Source organism: Alternaria burnsii (genome assembly GCF_013036055.1).
Source record: "Alternaria burnsii strain CBS107.38 chromosome Unknown 732, whole genome shotgun sequence".
NCBI lineage: Eukaryota > Fungi > Ascomycota > Dothideomycetes > Pleosporales > Pleosporaceae > Alternaria > Alternaria burnsii.
The window spans coordinates 1,030,661-1,049,232 of NW_024066113.1; the positions used below are offsets into that span (position 1 = coordinate 1,030,661).

Genomic DNA, 18,572 nt, shown 5'->3' on the forward strand with positions numbered 1-18,572 from the left:
GGCTGCTGTAGTTTTGCATTGACGCGTGGAGTTGATCCATGGCCTTGGCTCGAGCGCTGAGGCTTCTGTCCATGTCCGATCTGCGATAGTATGCTCGATGAGGTAGATTGAATAGACTAACAACTCGGTTGGGTATTGCTATATAGCTGTCTTACCATCCCGCGTTTCTACATACCCAGAACATCACACACTCTCGTTGTAGTGAATACCAGCATCGACAGTCTTGCTTACTTGTATATTTGAAGTGACTGATACCTCGTTCATCAGTCTCCTCCGCGTCGTTACTTACTCTCGCTGTCAAGTACGCCCAATACACTAATACCGACAAAACCACTTCCGAAAATGAAGTCCTTCGTTGCTGCTGGCCTCGTGGCCGCTGTCGCTGCCTACCCCCAGGCCTCTTCCGATGGTGGGTGTGCGTCCTCCGCTGACGGCACCTTTGCCATCACCACCGTCAATGCCACCCAATCTGCCACCAGGCGCAGCATCGAGAGGCGTCAGCTTGATGGCACACTTAAGCTGTCCCTTGAAGACGGAAAGTTGACCGACCAGGCCGGCCGCACTGGTTACATCGCCGCCAACTACCAGTATGTCTTGCATAATACTTGGATACATTCAATCGATACTAACGTCCCATCAGGTTCCAGTTCGATGCTCCTGTCCAAGCTGGTGCCCGCGAGACTTCAGGCTTCGGTCTCTGCAGCAACGGATCCATGTCCCTGATGGGGTCCACTGTCTTCTACCAGTGCTTGTCTGGCGACTTCTACAACTTGTACAGCCAGTCCACCGGTGCCCAGTGCATTCCCATCCATATCCAGGCTACCATGTCTGCAGACACTAGCGGAGTCTCCCAGATCTCCGACGGCCAGCCCCAGGCTACCTCCGCCGCTGTTACCCAAATTTCTGACGGTCAACCCCAAGCCTCAACCCCCGGTCCCGTCGTGACTCAGATCTCTGACGGCCAGCCCCAGGCCTCTTCGCCTGTCGTCACCCAGATCTCTGATGGCCAGCCCCAGGCTTCCGCCCCGGTCGTCACCCAGATCTCTGACGGACAGCCCCAGGCTTCTGCTCCCCTCGTTACCCAGATCTCTGACGGCCAGCCCCAAGCATCTGCTCCCGCCAGCAACGTTAGCGGCAACGCTACCATGCCTTCCATGCCCGAGTACACCGGTGCTGCCGCCACTGGCGCTGCCAGCATTGGTGCTCTCGCTGCCGGTTTCTTCGCCCTTTTCTCCCTCTTGTAAGGGAATTCAGCTTGAGATTACTCGCGCCAAACAGGGATTCAGGTCGCTCTGACGATCATGTAATGAAGGTTATATTGGAGGATGATACGATTTCCTTGCGACGTTCCTTGATGACTGCATGCATATATGACATCCATGTACATACCTAAAGCATAGGCGGAATGGTGTTTGGATGATTGTATTCGAGAAAAAGGCCATGACTTTAGCTAGTTCTATAGGTAGTACAGCGCCACCATGCGACGAAGATATTAATGCAACCCGATCATAATATCATACGAACTTGCTATATTGTGGCATATTCTCTCGGCAGGTTAAAGTCTTGTGTGTCTGCATCCCAAGTCGTGAATTGTTGTTTACAATCGTTCGATGCTTTTCATCTCGGTCCCTCGCAAGCCATTGCGGTCACCGAGCGAAACAATCCAACAGAATGCACTCTGCGCAACGCTGCAAACATGCATTTGCTGCTTCAACATCCTAATCACCGTCTTGCCCATCTCACCTTATGCTGTTACACCAACGACTGTATTCTGGAGTACACTGTTCGATTGCGTATATATGCACCCACAAAGCCCAGTTTCGTGCATGTGTTTCTGTTCTTATCCCTGCAGAGTAAATACTCGATTTCCGGCAAAGTAAAGATCGTCTCTAGGTTTCATTATTAAAGTGATAAGTGGTATGTAAGCAGTAGCTGACTATGAAATCAACTTCACGTCATGTCCAATCCATCGATTATTATCCCTTCCATCTGAAAAGCCATAAATATTCAACTAAAACAACAAGTGAAAGTCTTCTAACCACCGTCAAACAAACAAGTCATTGTCGTTGAGCAAAAAGGAAATATCAAGACCAACGTCGTCAACATCCACCCTGCATGCACTCTCTGTCCCTGCTTCCCTGGAACCATTAGCACACAGCCCATCTGACAGCTCACTCCGACAGCCACTAATCGCTTAAACAACGTGTCGAACCAAGAAAGATTAGGTTTCATGTCGCGTTATCGATTGACACGCATGCATACACTAGATTCGTTGGGAGCATGCGCCGTCTGGTGCACTATCTTCAAGCGTACCTAATGGAGTACTCTTTAGTCTTGTTGGAGGTATTAATAGGCTCAAGATAAGGCTAGATCCACTAGCTGTGGCGGTGCGAGATTCTGCGTACCGTCTTTCGTTTCCTTCCATCTCGCTTGGTGGCGGGTCTAGATTGAGTTCGTGGTTCAGAGTTTTGCTCAACGAACCAGTGGGTGATTGTTGCAAGTATCGAGCCGAGGTCGCAAAAGATTTGTAAAGCGAAAGTGAGGTCATTTCCTTGGGTCGCTACGGTGCTGTCACGCTTGCGCCCTTTGTGTGAGACTGATGCTCTATCAAGACCACCTCCTCGCAGCTTCAGATTCTTTTCTGCACGTTCAGGAAGTGCGATTTTGACGTTTTGCCTATTTGCTCATCGCTTCATCGGCCCTATTACCCAAGATTTGCTTATCCTAGAAGCGGTACGCAACTGGACGATCGTAAAGATATGCACGTTTCTTTTGAAAACCAGTTCGTGTGCCAATCTGAATGTTGCTCTGAAAGGTGTAAATCAACCAGTTCGCTCGCACCTACGATCACCGAGTATAAGAGGATGGATGTATCCCTCATACATCACTCCCGTCAGCCTTCCCGTCTGTAAAGAAATCATTCCTTCGACATTCCTCACTCACCTTGTACTATCTCCTCTTCGCTTAAAGGACCACAGGAAGAGTTCGACAGCAGCAGGAATAACTGTCCCTGGTGAACAGGATACCAACAGATTGGGGTCCAATCTACAACTGTGATCTTGATTAGGCCTTACACAGTGTATGCCGCTGTATTTCCTGGGTCCGCTCCTGGTCGGTACGATCTCGTTTCATACGGATATCAATCTTGATACGTGCAATGCAATATCATTCCAAGAGCTAACGCCAACGCCCATAAGAGTACATCTAACATACGTTTGACAATCATGTTTTGTACTTGCATCTAGCTCGTTCCGTCGAAAGAGCTAAAGTGTCACATGCTCTCCCTCTGCTTTCTGTTCTGCTTTGCGCCAAACTGACATCCTTCTGGTTGCTGGAGGTTTGCACCTAGACATACTGGCTCAACCACCTGATACCCTCTCCGTAACCTTGCCTCATGACCACACTGCACATGAAGACCTCAACCGGTCGAATACCCTCGAGTGGTACCTTGCCCTTACCTGTTGTCTGGTATAGTCCGAGCGCGGAACGGAGCTGGTCCTCAGAGATGGCGTCGGGGTGGTCAATCTTGTTTCCGAGAATGACGAAGGGGGTGTTCTTCAACTCTTCCATAGCCAGAAGAGCGTCGAGCTCTGCTTTGGATTCGGAGAGACGCTCGTGGTCCTTAGCGTCAACGAGGAAGACAATACCGGAAACTTCAGGGACTAGAAGAGTGTCAGTTATATGCAAAGAAACAGAGGAGCATAACTGGCTTACAGTAATCGCGCCAGAGTCGTCGAGCTTGTGCGTGGCCTCCAAGGTCGAAGGTTGTGAACTTGACGTTTCCTATCGAGAGCTCCTCGGAGGTGGGGTGGAGAGTCGGCTGGCTAGAACAAATGTGAGCTGACGGTTGTGAGGCAAAGACTATGTGCGACGTACAGGACAGCGACTCTGTCGTTCTTGAGCATATGTAGAAGCCTAGTTGTGTTAGCGGAAGCTCGCGTGTCCAGTTGGGCTGCCATACGTGGTCTTTCCTGCATTGTCACTGAAGCCTAGTCAGCTACGTGTTTTCGAAAGGATCAGTATGCGAGGATACATACAGTCCAAGGAAAAGGAGTTTGGCGTGCTGTGATGTTGGGTCAGCTTCAGTGATGGAGTCTAGACCATGCTCGTGCCTACCTTGTTCATGAGTCCAAGCGAGGACAGAACATCCCAAACTGTTGCACATCATCAGCCCATGTTCGAGTACGATACAAGCAAGCGATTGATCCATCTCGCTGGTGTTCGTGGTACATGCGGTGGTGTAGTGTCGATGCGCCCGTGATAAGCCTAATGTTGGTAATTTCAAGCACAGTGTTGCAGGGCTTGGTCGGAAAGACACAACAGTATCATGCGGAACGACGGTACTGTCCTCAGTCTATCATGCCACGAATGTTTCCACGTCGGTCTGTCCAGGTCGGGATACAACAAGAGAGGGTAGTAAACTTACACCTGGCCCAAGGTTAGTCCGACGCCAGCACAAGTAGAGGACGAGGGTGCTCACCAGTCAATGATCCACATGTTTGCGAGAAGTGTTCGGGTTTAGACTGTTGGTTGGGAGTATGACAGCAAGCTGTAGAGAGTGAACGGGTAAGATCAATCAATGTTGGGGGAACTTGGCCGCGATCGAGGGCGGAAGTTGAATGGCCCGTGCGCGATTTCCTTGGCGGCGCTGTTCCGAGCTCTCGCGAAGAACTTGGACATCAACCCTCCCGAACTAAACCCACCGCATCCCCGTCTAAATCCATCACAATGGCCGTCGGAGTACGTCAGACCCCTTCCAGAAGATCCGTCGAAGCTCTCGAATGTCCCATTGCTGCGCCGGCAGTAGCCCCTCGCCCGCAATGGCACCTCCGAATTGAAGATCAAGAAAACTAACATGTCCCCTCTTGTAGCGTAGCGCAGCCCTCAAGCTCGACTGGACCAAGCTGGGCACCCAGCTCGGCCTCAAGGGTCAAACCGCTGCTGCCCTCCAGTCCTTCAAGAAGCGCAACGACGATGCGCGTCGCAAAGTCACCGTCCTCTCCGAGCAGTCCCAGACCGTCGACTTCAACCACTACCGCGGCATCCTCAAGAACCAGGCCGTTATCGACGACATCGAGAAGCAGTTCAACGCTTTCAAGCCTCAGACATACGATGTAGGAAGGCAGATCAAGGCCATTGAGGCGTTCGAGGCCCAGGCCGTCCAGAGCGCAGAGCAGACCAAGGCTGTTGTCGACAAGGAGTTGAGCGATCTCCAGAAGACCCTGAAGAACATCGAGGATGCCAGGCCATTCGCTGACCTCACCGTTGTACGTATATACGGTTACGAGCAAGTGGGGGACAAGAAGCTAACCAAACAACACAGGACGAGGTCGCCGCTGCTCAGCCTGAGATTGACAAGCGCACCGAGCAGCTCGTCTCCAAGGGTCGCTGGGCCGTTCCCGGCTACAAGGCAAGTTTATGGAACCAGCAAAATGGCCTTTATACGAATACTAACAACCCCGCAGGAGAAGTTCGGCGATCTGTCCGTCCTCTAAGAGTCTTCTTTCCATGTAGCCAAAATGTACCCGATCTGGGTTGTATTACCTACGTATTTGTGAATAGTTCCAGAGAGTGGAAATGCACCCTAGATTTTGACCATTCGCCTTGTTATGCCTATGCATTGCTCGAATATCGCTTACATGCGAGCACCTCGGAAACAATATGCTACAGTTGGCACGCCTTTCGCTTGAAATGTTGTGTTTCATTACATGTGCATCCAAAACCGCGAGATACCACTCCTCCAAGCGATACTCGAGTCACCTCGCTATAATGCCATTTCGAAAACGCCGCCCAATGCTCATCAAACACCCTTGATCTTACACACCAAGTGACCCCACCTAGACTACTCATCGTACTCGGCATCCCTGACACCACAAAAGTCACTGCCAAGGCAGTTATCCACCATATACCAAACCCGCCAATACAGACTGGCACTGTTCATATCGAAACTTCCGTCTTCCTTTCGCGGCACATGATCGCCTATAAGGCCCTGCCCCGAACCAATTACCCAGCCAATGACCGGTAACGAGCCAAACGTTTGCTGCCAGCGGGGTTTCGCGGGGAGGAATGCCTTTTCTTGTGGAAGGAACACAACAGGTTTTACGTTTGCGCCTTTGAGTCGGAGGGTTGCGCGTTGAGACCGGGGGTTCAACGCTGTAGTAGTTGCTTGTGCGGGGACGGTATTTGGATCAAGAGCTTGGTGCATTTCTCGTGGTTGAGCGGGCTCAGTGGGCATGTCATCCATGTGACTTGGGAAAGCACCAGTGCCACTCTTGCTGCGTAGCAAGGCTGATTCCATGTTTGATCGTGGTCCAAGGGTTTGCGGTGCTAGAGGTTGGGAAGCTGTTGCTGTGGCTGAGGAAGCGGTTGCGGACGACTGCGATGCGCCGCGTAGTCCTAATGTCCCTGAAGATACTGTGTTGGGTGATGCGATCTGTGACATGCCTCCCTCTACACGCAACGGTCTGTCACCACCTTGTGGTCCTGTTCCCCGGTACATCTCCGCATGTACTATGTAGCCGTGGATGTTCTTCCCACTGTAATGACAGGCGCGCTCGGCAGCCTCCGCACTATCAAAGGTGACCTTAACCCAGTGGTTACCTCCTATATATGTCTTGATCCTTGCCATGTATTTCGGTTCCAGAGATGGATAGTACGAGGAGCGTTGCGCAGCTAAACTGTAACCGAGTCTGGGGTTGGGTGGCTCGCGGTCATATTCTTCGTAGATCATCCCATTGGAAACCTTCTCGTAATATGCTATTGCTTCCCATTGCTGCTCAGACCCAAAGCCGTATAGTATAACCTCCTTGGGTTCTTGTGCAAATGTAGCATTGGTAGACGCGCCTGCAGCGAAGGAGTTGCCCAGTCCGTTGCTCGCATCTATGAGGTTTGGCGCCGAGGCTGTTGGAGGTAGTGCGGTGGACGGGCGCGCGGATACTGAGCGCCTTTTGTCTTCCTCTGCCTTGAAGCGGCCGAATATGTCGTCTTCTGCGCGCTGGTTGTGGAGTCTCGCTTCGTCGGCTGCATTGTTGGCGCCCAACGGCGTCTTTGCCCGTGAGGTACCGCGTTTTCGTGCTTTGCCAAAAGGGCCTTTTTCTTCTGGAATGCGCCGTTGGTTTTGATCTGAACTATCAGGGGTGGATGTTAGCTGTGTGCGCGAGAGGATGGGAGTGTCGCAGTTGTGGTCGTCCATAGTGGTGAGGCTGAATAGAGAAAGGGACAAGCTTGTGTAGATTTCCATCGAGTTTTCTCTACCACCGTGCTAGATCCTTCCACGAGAAAGATGCCCATTCAGCAATGGCAATGAAAGACTGACTTACTCCGCAAACTCATACGCCCAAGGCAGCTTCCTCCCTGTCGAATCGAACGCACGCTCAGAGTCTGGCACTGCGTGAACCTGCATCTCGGAGATGTTTGACCTGATGCTTCTTTAAGTTTTCACTTTTCGATTTGTCGCGAAAGCGCGTGGTGTAGTAATCCCGTCTTTTGTTTATGCGACGAGAAGACGAGCGGAAAGTTAGCGCTAGCCCCAGGGACGCCGCGGCAAAGCCACCTGAGGTCTGTGCATATTACGTGTGGCGCTGGCGCGATCTCCAAGGTGACGCGGAGCCTTTCCCGATCCATCTACCTTGCGTATGCTGCATGCAATCGGAAGTGGCTTACTTTTGAGTGCTGCCTGGTCACAACGGCCAGTTATGAGCCGATGGAACTCACACCTATCATCGTACGTGGCAAGAAAAGGAGACACTTGCACCCAGCACTTGCTGCTTCTAAAAGCAAGCCTCCGTCAATATCTGCACAAAACTCTTCAGCATCTACATCTCAGCTCAAACGACAACGAAAAACGAGGTCAACATCCTCAAAGAAAGACGTCACGCCCGCCATGCCGACGCTTCAAGGCCTTCCCCAGGAGCTACTGGAAATAATCTTCCTCTACAGCATGAACACAGCGCTTCCACGCTGCTCACCGGATCTTGGCAAGAAGCTCTCTGCTCACAAGGTAGCGATGGACTTCACTATGCAAGCCTTCTTTCACACAGTCGATCACCGCACCAACTACCGGGACCGCCTTGTAACTAGCGACGCTTTGCTTCAATCTGACATCTTGACTTGCCGTTTCTTCACCTACGACTTCTTCCTAAGATATGTGCAGCGCGCCCAGGATGCAATGATCAAATTACGCGGCAAGGCCTGGGCAGCTACCGGAGTCACGATTCCAGGTGTTTCCTACTTCGACGGACTGTGGCCATACAAGTTTACTAAGATCCCGCATCTGGCTTTTGCGCAGGGTTTCCATGTACCGGAGAAGTTGCTACATGGACCCTGGACTGTGGACAAAGCGTCGTTGCTTTACGTACTGGTCAGTCTGAACGGAGAGATCGACTGGGAAGGTAGTATGGCAGGTGAAGCGGCAAAGGCGGGAATCAAAGAGGCTATCAAAGAGGAGAACGAGCACGCGGTGGCAGCGCTTGCTGTACTTCTGGGTGTGCCAAAAGGTCTTACTACCGAATTACTGCAGTACGCTGTCATTCGTTGCGGTTGTAATATCAACATCATCCGACACTTGCTCTTCAACGCGCAGATTCTTGCCGAAGAGGCCCCAAGCACTTTGGATTTCTATGACCCGGCACTATGGGCGTGGGCAGATGTTAACGGCCACAAAGGGGAGACGCTCAAAGACATGCTGAAGGATGCTGCCGCGTTCGACCTCGAGTTTTACTTCGAAGACAATGCCGACTGGCCCAAGATTGTCCCCTTTCCGTATGGTGGGAGCAAGTTTGATGCAAGGACGGCGTTCAATGGTGTCGTCAGAGAGCTATTGACGAACCTTTACCGGAACTATGGAAGGAAGATCACACGGAGGAGGGCTATGACGCCTGAGCAGAGAAATGCAGAAGGTGATGTAATTGACGATTAATGCTGGCAGTTTATATACCTAAAGATAGAACAGATACCCATCAAATACTGCTTACCTTTACATGAAAGGGGCAGAGCATTACAGATACAAATCACTTGGTCAACGCTTTCCTCGCAGAGGATAAATATCGCGGGCTACTAATACAGCAACGCCTGCTTGATTGAAGCAGTGTCGGGTCATGGTTCAACTGCCGGTGGCGCATGCTGCAGTTGGCTGCGATAGCACATGGATTTAGATAGAGAATTTACCTGCAAGCTTGTTAGTAAGTTGTATCCAACTGAGCGTTATTGAGCAGATGCGTAGTTGTGGTCTTCCTCAGTGATCTTGGTGATAAAATAGTAATCATAGAGATCATATACTATCTATTGCATGTTGTAATCATTGGAAGGGGGTTGGGTTGCGAGGCAGAAGAGGTGGGACTGACCTGTGGAAGATGGCTGTGTGCTGCAATAGTCGCATGTCAAATGCAATGAGCTTGGCGTCTGAGGATCAAGGTTCTTGGAAGCCTGTAGCGGTCAGCCTTTGTCGCGAGCTTGGTGCGGTGAGAGAGGCTGGATGGGTAAAGCAAGCTCAGAATATGTAAGAAATTGAATATCATAAACTCGACGCCGTTAAGAAACCCCGGCGAGGGTCTCCGACGCCGAGCTCAATCGCAAATTATGTCATCCTAGGATGGGGAAGTATGGTGTGGAGGTTGGAGGCTTACCAGTGGAGCTATGGGTGTCGGATCGAAGCTGTCGGTCTTCAGATTAGTGCATCGGAGCGGCAGGTGCAAGCGTGCATCGCATCACCGTGTACGCAGCGCATGATGTAGACCAAGGCGATCGCGAGAGCCGTGTTGGAGACGACACAAAGTCTCGCAACGGTCGTCAAGAGCAGAGCGAACAGTGTAGAGTTTGCGGTGCTGGTGAGAAGACAACGGAAGTCGCGCTCGCAGAAAACTTTAAGGACGGCGCTAGTGCCAAGGCGCCTTTCGCTTGTGCACGGCCCCGGCACCACAGGGCACGCGAAATTCGTCGCCCGATCATCAGCCATTTACTTACTCCCGACAAGAACATCAACACCGAATCCTATTTCCGACCGGTACGCACTCGACGCTGCAACACTTGACGTCTCTCGTAGTCTAACATTTAATTGCAGCACATACCGACGAAATGGGTGACGCCGAAATCACAACGAGCGCCTGGAGGCTGGTCGAGGTCGGCCGTGTGGTCCTCTTCAACGAGGGTCCATTCGAGGGCCGTCTCGCTGCCATTGTCGAGATCATTGACCACAAGCGTGTATGGAGAATCCGCGATTCGGGTGCTGTTCAGCGGCTCACAGAGACATAGGTCCTCATTGATGGTCCCTCAGAGAAGGCACCCATTCCTCGCCAGGAAGTCGCGCTCGCCAAGCTGTCTTTGACACCCATTGTCATCCCCAAGCTTCCCCGCGCCAGCGGTGTCGGCCACGTCGCGAAGAAGTGGGAGGAGCATAAGGTCCAACAAAAGTTCGACGAGAGCGCATGGGCCAAGAAGCGTGCGGCTATGCAGAAGAGGCGGGGACTGAACGACTTTGAGCGCTTCAAGGTCATGAAGATGAGGAAGCAGGTACGTTGCCCCGTGTATCTGTGCCCCCAGAATCGACAATCTAGGGTGCATGTGGCACATTGGATGCGACGGAAGAGACGCAGGCTAACACGATGCAGGCTCGCTTCGAGGTCCAGAAGACCTTCGCCAAGATCCGCGCCAGCGCAAAGGCATAGGTAGTCTAGATGCTGTCGGGAGACAGGCGTTGCGGTGGTCGCTGCATGCAGGTGAGGGAGAGGCATGACGTGCATTTCATGAGCATTCCGAAGGCGACCTCAAAGGCATTCAAAAATTCAAGACCTGGTTTCGGGTGAATAAGTCCAATGTTTGGCACGGTGCAATTCGGTTTGGGACAGGTTTACTCGGCTCTCGCATGCATTCCACATGTAGCAAGAGAGTTCAATCCACAAATTCATGAACACACACGAAAAGTGCAACTAGAATTGCAATTTGATACCCTTCCCCCTTTGAAATGTCTTCTTGCGTGACATGGGCGACCTGAGCTTGAAAGCGCTCTGAACGAGTGATTGCCATGGTTCGTCATTGCCAGTTGTGTACTGAGAGCTGCCCGCGCTAAACCGCCCACAAATCATTTTTGGAAGCTCCGACCCCAACTCCGCGAACGTCGATATTGCAGCACCACCAACACCTGTAGTCACCCACAAACCGACAAAATGGCCAACCCCCGCATTGAAGAGCTCCCCGACGAGCCCGAGAAGAAGAACGTTCAGATCGAGGAGGATGAGTCGAGCGACGAGTCTGAGGGCGAGGAGGGCGAGGTCAGCGTGCCCGCGGGCTCCTCCGTCGCTGTCCACTCCCGCAACGAGAAGAAGGCTCGCAAGGCCATCGCCAAGCTCGGCCTGAAGCACATCGACGGCATCACACGCGTCACCCTCCGCCGACCGAAGAACGTGAGTGTTTCTCGCGCAATGGGTCGATGAAGCCGCAGCCCTCAAGTCAACAAACAAGGGCTGCGGGCAGCACCAATGCATCTTCCCAGCAACCAGACTAACACCCCTTCTAGATCCTCTTCGTCATCAACCAGCCCGACGTCTACAAGTCCCCTTCAAGCAACACCTGGATGTGAGTAGCTGCCCCTCCATGGCACCTGCCACTTTTGCTGACCCCGCACCAGCATCTTCGGTGAGGCCAAGATCGAGGACCTCAACTCCCAGGCTCAGGCTTCCGCCGCCCAGCAGCTTGCTCAGGCCGAGGCCGCATCCCACGACCACGCCGGCCACGACCACGGCGACGAGGCCAGCAAGGGCAAGGGCAAGGCCGTCGAGGACAAGAAGGACGAGGAGGAGGAGGATGACGATGAGGAGATTGACGACTCTGGCCTTGAGGCCAAGGACATCGAGCTCGTCATGCAGCAGGCCAGCGTTTCGCGGAAGAAGGCTGTCAAGGCCCTCAAGGAGAACGACAACGATATCGTAAACTCCATCATGGCGCTGAGCATATAGGCTGCTCCAGTCTAGGTGTCTGGGTGTAAAAGGTGGATGATGATTTCCAAGGCATCGCGGAGTCGAAAGACTACCCGCCTGCTCATGTAAAAGAATCTATCAGCATGAATCTTCACGAAAGATCCGTGTGGCCGTCCTTGGCCCTTTCGAAAGCTTTGGTGCCCAACGAGCTGCTATTCTGTCGACGCATGTGAGCGGTTTGCGACTAACTCAAGTAGAAACTTGCCAGTTGCAAGACGTGGAAGACATTACAGGGAGTGACCAGGTAAGGACTAGCACAATTCAGCTGCAACACGTCATGTGTAAGTCATTGGATGAGAGATTGCATCTACCCCTTGAGGTCTTGACCCGTCTCCGTTGGAGAATTCCTCTTCAAGCTTGAAGCACCGGAAGTAGCTTCGAGATTGATCTGCGGATGAGGTGAGATATATCAAGCATATCTGCTAGCGGGCGATCATCAGATTCTTAACGTGGCTGTATCCAGATGCGTGCACGTGGAAATTAGCTTAGGCACTCGAGGCTCTTTCTGACATGGGCTGTTGGTAAGCCGATTTCAGCCTCAAGGGTCTATCCGCATGCGCGTGTCAAGAACCAGTGAGAGGCCCTACGGGGATTAGTGTCGACAAGCCCCACTGCCCAACCTCGAACGACAAAGAGCCATCGCTGAAGAATGTCCGAGGCCACTAGACCTTCTACGGGCCGAACAACCCGGGAGGTAGGTTCGTCGTCGTGCTTATGCCTGTGGCTGATGAGATGAATGATGAAGGTTCGTTGTGCTCGAGGACATTGCCAAACATGGAACGCAAAGCGCTCAGTTGCTCAGCAGCGCATTGATCAGGCATCTCTCGGAAACGAGGTCATCCGGACAGCGCTCTTGTTAGCGATTGTGAATTATATGAGGATACCAAGGTAACAGCGGTGAAGTTGGAGAAAGAACAGTGCTCAGCCACAAGCTAAAACAGCCACAACGCACGAATCCGACTGTCCCGGTTCCTTGGATCATCAGCACACAGACATTTAGACGTCAGCCTCAGTCTCACAACGACTGATTCTGCTTAGCTGTTCCTGGTCCCGTTGACATATCCAGATATACGACGGGAATTCGACTTTCCGAACATGTTTCGCAGTCTCCGTTGGAATTGCGCCGGTCTGATCAACTTCACTTCACTACAACATCCAGCTCAGCTACGACGCTCTGTGTTGACCTTTAGCATAGCACTAACTCCATAGGCCGTTTCATCCGCACTGTCAACGGCGATGATCTCGTTTTAGACGTCGTTACGGACCCACTTTTGCCCACAAGGCTAGGACGGGTCAAACACACGGCCAATGAGCGATCTTCCCATTCTCTCGGCATCAGATCTGTGGTTAGTTCCATCATGGTATCCCTACGGCAGCTCCTTGACTCAGGATCGATCGGGCCGCTGGACACCCCAGCAGGTCGCATAGCCCTGATATACGACCCGTAATCTGACTACATCATTGTTATTTGATCTGTCGCAGACCATATGATGCAAGATGACCAGCCTATCAGAAATATGGTACTCCTTCTGTAAAATCCAATGCAAAGGCATGGAGACATCCACAAGGACGAGGCTCATCAAATTTGCCCTTGTAGGATCCAGAATCTTACTTGATGCTTCCACATTTGACCACATCCAGCTGTCTTTCCACGCTCGGCATTGACGTCTTGAACTCCCATAAGTTCATCATGACGATATGGCGTCCAAAGCTGACCTTCTCAGAGTTGCTGATTGCACAGAATCTTGGCTGCTGGCTTTTGAGCTGCCTCACGACATGCACATATTCGGTGTGTCTGGACTAATCACTACGAGAGTCGTACGCTACAGCCATATCAGCAATGGGGGATATTTATACAACTTTTTGAATATCTTCTACTGACTGATGGACTCATCGCAACAAACAGCTTCTTTCACTCTTCCGCATACATAACCTTCAGCGCCACCTGTTCAGTCAAGTACAGCTTCTCAACCACCGATACATGTCGATTCGCTCTACATCCACCACCGACACCGAGCATAGTGAACACAGCAATCCACTAGTACGCAGATACAGAGTACCACAGTTCGCCAACATGTCTTCTTCTACCAGAAAGATCACTCCCGTATGTTTCTGTGTGCTGTAAAGATTTCGACCTCAGTAATGCTGACACTGTGTCGCAATAGGCCGAAAAGGCACAATACATTCGAGCACTACGGTCTCATCAGTTCAACACTATAGTCGAATTGATCCGCGTTGAGCAGGCGTTTGCGAAGCTTGGTACGCCAGATTGCAGTGAACCCATGACATCGGCTTGTAAGAGCTACGGCCCCAGCGAATTTGTGAAAGAAGACTGACAGCACTCATCAGGGAGATACTACGTCGAATCGCACAGCTTATTGACCGAGCTCCGCGCACTGACGAAGAACTATCCATTCAGGTAAGCTACCCTCGATAAGTCCAACAATGCGTAAGGGGATCTTCTAGTGCATTGGCTGATCAACACAAAGTTCTGATGCCCTGGACGAAGCCAAGAGGCGTGTCTACGCCGATCCTGCAAGTAACCGCTCGTGGAATCTGTGTTGGTTGGTTCTGAACAAGATACAGACTGAGTACGTCTGACGACCAGCGTTATCTTGCGGAAGTCCTCGCTAATGTAACTCAGCCAACTCCTTCCGTATTATGCGCATTATCAGGCATCGCAGCCTGCCATGTGGGCAGGTCGTACGCCTTCTGCTGAGCAGATCACTCAGCTCACCAATGCGTTCGTCAACGAATGGAACTGGGCTCTTGGCCAAATGTTGGGTCGTTGGACGCAGCCACCGGCTAGGTGATTATGAGGAATGATTGGCTTGATGTTTCTTGGTGATGGCGTTGATCGCTATCTTGTTCTTCTTGAACCCGTGGCGGCTTTCTGCTGTTTGTACACTCGTTTGTATCCTAGCGCTATAGATCTCTTCAAATGTTATTTTTTCTGCATGACATGTCTAGAACTTCTCACAAGCGGGCCTCATGTCCAGCTCGTGGGTCCACAAGCAGGGCTTCTGCGAATGCAACCAAAGGTAAGTCTCACCAACCGCATCAGCGCTCATCTTCTTGCCCACCTTTTGATCCTCCCCGTCCTCGTCGACAATTGCGCCATTTCCAATCGTATGTACGACATGTACGCCCTTCTCACTCATCTCGCGAGCCAGTGTTTGCGCTAGTTGACGGACGGATGCGCGACCAGCACCATACGCAGCGAATTGTGCACTACATCGGAGCGCACCAAGAGTGCCGGTGAATATGAGCGTCTGTTTTACACCGTTAGCTTCACGCTCGATCACATCGTAGCGGAGACCATGCTTACCCCTTTCTTCTCCCCTCCATCCATCAAGCCCACCTCTCCATGATCGTTAAAGAATCTCTTCAGACTTTCCTGTGCAAACGTGAAAGCTCCACCAACATACGTTTCTAAACTTTCCTCAAATTCTTCCCTTGTCTCCTCCAAGAACGGCTTCTTGCTCGAGTGCTTGATACTGTATATCGCTAGCTTCAGCTTTAGGCCCTTGAAGCTCTCGTGTGCCTTGATATCTGCGAATACCTTCTCTAGAGATGCCTTTGAGGTGTCGCTCGGGAATGCTTCGAGCACCGCGTTCTCGTTGGTGGAGCGGACTTTGGAAATGACAGTCTGCAGGTTCTCTGGGCTTCGGGCTAGGAGCGCTATGGCGAGGTTACCATGTTTAGGAGATGACAGAATTCGTGCAATGCCCGTGCCCTAGGTCTGTGGCATTAGAGTCGTGTATATGCTGTTACGTTGGCCGGACAACTTACAGTAGCAGGACCGGCCCCGATGAGAATGGCGAGACCTGAGGGTGACATTATGAGGTTGTTTTCAGGACTCATAAAATGGTCTTGCGTAGGGGTCTCGTTGCTGTTGTTCTGCTGACCGAGGCTTGATCTTTGTTGATTGCATCATGACTGGCTATGGCGGTAGTGACGTCTACAGTGAAGATCGCTTGCTATCTCCGGAATGTCCTGATCTGGTGTTGCCGCAGAACGCGTTTCATTTTCAGTGCTACGATTGACTGATACAGATATGAAAACATAGATACACACTTAGCTGGGTAAACATGTTCTACCAAACCTACAGTATCTTTATATCCTCAGATTGTCACACTTGCGAAGTTACTATTAGTGTCTTTAGCAAGAGAGCAGGAGTTATGACGTCATCTGACATCCTTCGAGACAGATAACACGGAATCGCTCGAGTACTTCACATAGTTCTAGCGACCGCACTGAGTTACTTCGGGGAGAAATTCAGGTAATAGAATCAACCGAAAGGTGAGATTGGAGCTGGGTCTCGACTGCCCGAGCGGCAGACAGATTTTTCGCTACGAATCCCTTTCCTTCTCCAGTCTCCAGAAAAGCCTTCCGGGGATTTGGTCTCGCACGTTGTGATACTAGCATATTGGTCTTGGGAGGAGATGCGTGTGCTAGTACGCGTACAACGAAATTGGTAGGGTTCAGGCCAGTAGAATCCTACATCAACTTAACCTAAATTCGCCGTACATCCGAAGTCCCCTTTGTTCCTCACACCCCCTCATTCCTCTTTTGAAGTTCCGGTGCGGTCCAGACCTTCGCATACCCACATCAAGTCTCCAGATATGAGGATAGCTTCCCAGTCACGATATCATATGTAGTCCTACATCCTGGAAAGCCGGCATGAAGCCGAAGTGGGCTATATACACCGAGGTGACGAACGCGAAATACAAGTAGAGTTATATCATCCCGGTATCGATTAAGGATAACTATGAATAATCATGGCCTGCGTGAATCGTCTCAAGGGGTATCGTGATGATCTACTATTTCAGTTGATTCAACTCTCGTGATGGGATGTCAGCTGTTTTTCTGGCTACTAACTTCTCTCACCTGAGAGATCGAGAGATGAGTCGAGACCAACATCCTAGGATACTGGATAAACTTTGGTGTCGATAAGAAGGCGATAAGTCTGGTACTGCAGGTAAGAGACAGCAGGCGTCTGCGCCTCCCTTTTGTGATACACCCACAGGTTGGGGCAGTTCTCCTTGTATTTATGGGTACGCGCCGGGGCTAGCATCTATAGCACTTGTGACGTGCATGAAAAGGCCATGTGCTCGGATCCCTACTAACGCTAATCGAAGGACTGACCAGGATATCGATTGGATGCTAGGTACGAGCTAACAGCGGATATGAACAAGGGCGAGGTCGCTACCTCTGTAAGGAAATCTAACCTCTTTCCTAAGTCCTCCTCCTACATAGGATCGTCGATAGCCTCTTCGCAGGGGCGCAGCCCATAACAATCACAAGAGTTGCGAAAGTCTCGATCCGGCATCCCCTGTCCCCACCTCGTGTTTCACTCCAGGTTCTGCTCACCGATCAGCAACAACAAACGAGACCTCCTCATTGGAACATCATGTCGTCACGGTCGCCATATGCGCTCTCCTCCATGTCCATACAGTCGGCAGCTTTTCAAGCGAGGGCGTCGACCCGTGCTGGCCCACAAACTCATCCTTATCCCTACGGGTGCTCTTCCGCTAGGTTCGGTAAGATCTCCCGCATCCATAAGTACCAACGATTTGCTTTCGCGAACAAAGCTGCTGCTGCTGCTGCTGCTGCTGCTCCTCATATATAGACGTTATCGGATACTCTGGACGTAGGAACGTGTGCAGGCTGGAAGAAAACAGGAGTCGCCACGAATCAAAAGAGTTAGCTCGGCATTTGGGGCCGATATATTGAACGCCACACGTCCTGAAAATCGTTCCAATTCGTGTGCGAGATATGCTTATTCGACGAAACGAATACTTCTTTCGTCCCTAAGGACCAGGGCGTCCCGTGGGTGACTATGGGCAAGGCGTGGAAGAGCAATGCCTAACACGGCAGCGCTCGCGACCACGCGCGTTTGCATTGCCGAAAGATATAGTCTCGAGACTGGGCGAGCTTGCCCGGTGTATGCGCCACATTGTAAGCGCGCGAGCATGCTCTACTTCACCGACTACACGCTAGTAAGACTGGGCCGAACGTCTTCTCGAGCCTGTGCCGCAATTTAGCAATAAATCCTTGAAGCTCGCATGTATTGCAATAAACTCATAAGAACGGCGCACCAAACAATGTCGCCTAGGAGTTCATTTATGACGTCGAGCACACTCAGCTCAGCTGACGTTGCAAGCAGGCTTTCACCAATCCAAACTTCCTTCAGTGCGCGATCAACATGGTATCTAAATGCCTATGTGCTCATTCCAAGCACAGCCAGGTCTAGAGCGCCGTTAATGCTGAGCCGACGTTTATGCTACCCCGTCTATCGGTGGCATGACAGCCACCTGCGAATATAGGGTGAAATTGTCATATGGATACACACGCATCCCGATGCAGATATTGATCCGACCCCACAACGACCCACGTGTGTAATTACGGGCGTACATGTCTCCAAATTGACAGTGTGCGTTTTGCCGGATCCTCAGAAGTTGTCAGAGCCAAGCCAGGTCGATTTGAACGTTTTGCAAGCGACGAAGTTTGGATGCAAGGCTGAGTACAAAGAATCACGTCCTACTTAGAACCGAGCTAGGCGCTATAAATGGTGTGTTTCCCTAACATACGATGAGCCGA

General features: G+C 51.4%; 9 protein-coding genes across 9 annotated transcripts; 6 read left to right on the plus strand and 3 right to left on the minus strand.

Moving 5' to 3' along the window:
• Positions 1-342: 342 nt before the first annotated feature.
• On the plus strand, positions 343-1,393 carry GT037_005821 (covalently-linked cell wall protein; the record flags this gene model as incomplete). The annotated part of the gene is made up of 3 exons (XM_038930868.1): positions 343-587; positions 641-1,240; positions 1,279-1,393. 3 exons carry the CDS (start codon positions 343-345, stop codon positions 1,391-1,393), a joined length of 960 nt encoding a protein of 319 aa, XP_038786557.1.
• A 1,952-nt stretch (positions 1,394-3,345) lies between these two features.
• Positions 3,346-4,125, minus strand: GT037_005822 (gtp-binding protein; the record flags this gene model as incomplete). The annotated part of the gene is made up of 6 exons (XM_038930869.1): positions 3,346-3,662; positions 3,715-3,824; positions 3,877-3,915; positions 3,962-3,982; positions 4,038-4,063; positions 4,117-4,125. The coding sequence occupies 6 exons, from the start codon at positions 4,123-4,125 to the stop codon at positions 3,346-3,348; spliced, it is 522 nt and encodes a 173-aa protein (XP_038786558.1).
• A 603-nt stretch (positions 4,126-4,728) lies between these two features.
• On the plus strand, positions 4,729-5,495 carry GT037_005823 (atp synthase d mitochondrial; the record flags this gene model as incomplete). The annotated part of the gene is made up of 4 exons (XM_038930870.1): positions 4,729-4,740; positions 4,872-5,267; positions 5,324-5,395; positions 5,466-5,495. 4 exons carry the CDS (start codon positions 4,729-4,731, stop codon positions 5,493-5,495), a joined length of 510 nt encoding a protein of 169 aa, XP_038786559.1.
• Positions 5,496-5,842: 347 nt separating this feature from the next.
• Positions 5,843-7,192, minus strand: GT037_005824 (uncharacterized protein; the record flags this gene model as incomplete). The annotated part of the gene is made up of 1 exon (XM_038930871.1): positions 5,843-7,192. The coding sequence occupies one exon, from the start codon at positions 7,190-7,192 to the stop codon at positions 5,843-5,845; it is 1,350 nt and encodes a 449-aa protein (XP_038786560.1).
• Positions 7,193-7,882: 690 nt separating this feature from the next.
• On the plus strand, positions 7,883-8,917 carry GT037_005825 (uncharacterized protein; the record flags this gene model as incomplete). The annotated part of the gene is made up of 1 exon (XM_038930872.1): positions 7,883-8,917. The coding sequence occupies one exon, from the start codon at positions 7,883-7,885 to the stop codon at positions 8,915-8,917; it is 1,035 nt and encodes a 344-aa protein (XP_038786561.1).
• Positions 8,918-10,071: 1,154 nt separating this feature from the next.
• On the plus strand, positions 10,072-10,661 carry GT037_005826 (60s ribosomal protein l14; the record flags this gene model as incomplete). Its single annotated transcript, XM_038930873.1, has 3 exons — positions 10,072-10,197; positions 10,249-10,506; positions 10,605-10,661. The coding sequence occupies 3 exons, from the start codon at positions 10,072-10,074 to the stop codon at positions 10,659-10,661; spliced, it is 441 nt and encodes a 146-aa protein (XP_038786562.1).
• A 498-nt stretch (positions 10,662-11,159) lies between these two features.
• On the plus strand, positions 11,160-11,948 carry GT037_005827 (uncharacterized protein; the record flags this gene model as incomplete). Its single annotated transcript, XM_038930874.1, has 3 exons — positions 11,160-11,396; positions 11,510-11,568; positions 11,621-11,948. The coding sequence occupies 3 exons, from the start codon at positions 11,160-11,162 to the stop codon at positions 11,946-11,948; spliced, it is 624 nt and encodes a 207-aa protein (XP_038786563.1).
• Positions 11,949-13,875: 1,927 nt separating this feature from the next.
• Positions 13,876-14,782, plus strand: GT037_005828 (uncharacterized protein; the record flags this gene model as incomplete). The annotated part of the gene is made up of 5 exons (XM_038930875.1): positions 13,876-14,073; positions 14,135-14,264; positions 14,319-14,388; positions 14,459-14,560; positions 14,614-14,782. Coding segments are annotated over 5 exons (669 nt in total), but the record flags the coding sequence as incomplete, so codon positions are not given.
• A 153-nt stretch (positions 14,783-14,935) lies between these two features.
• GT037_005829 (uncharacterized protein) lies at positions 14,936-15,809 on the minus strand (the record flags this gene model as incomplete). The annotated part of the gene is made up of 3 exons (XM_038930876.1): positions 14,936-15,241; positions 15,298-15,705; positions 15,762-15,809. The coding sequence occupies 3 exons, from the start codon at positions 15,807-15,809 to the stop codon at positions 14,936-14,938; spliced, it is 762 nt and encodes a 253-aa protein (XP_038786565.1).
• Positions 15,810-18,572: the final 2,763 nt, after the last annotated feature.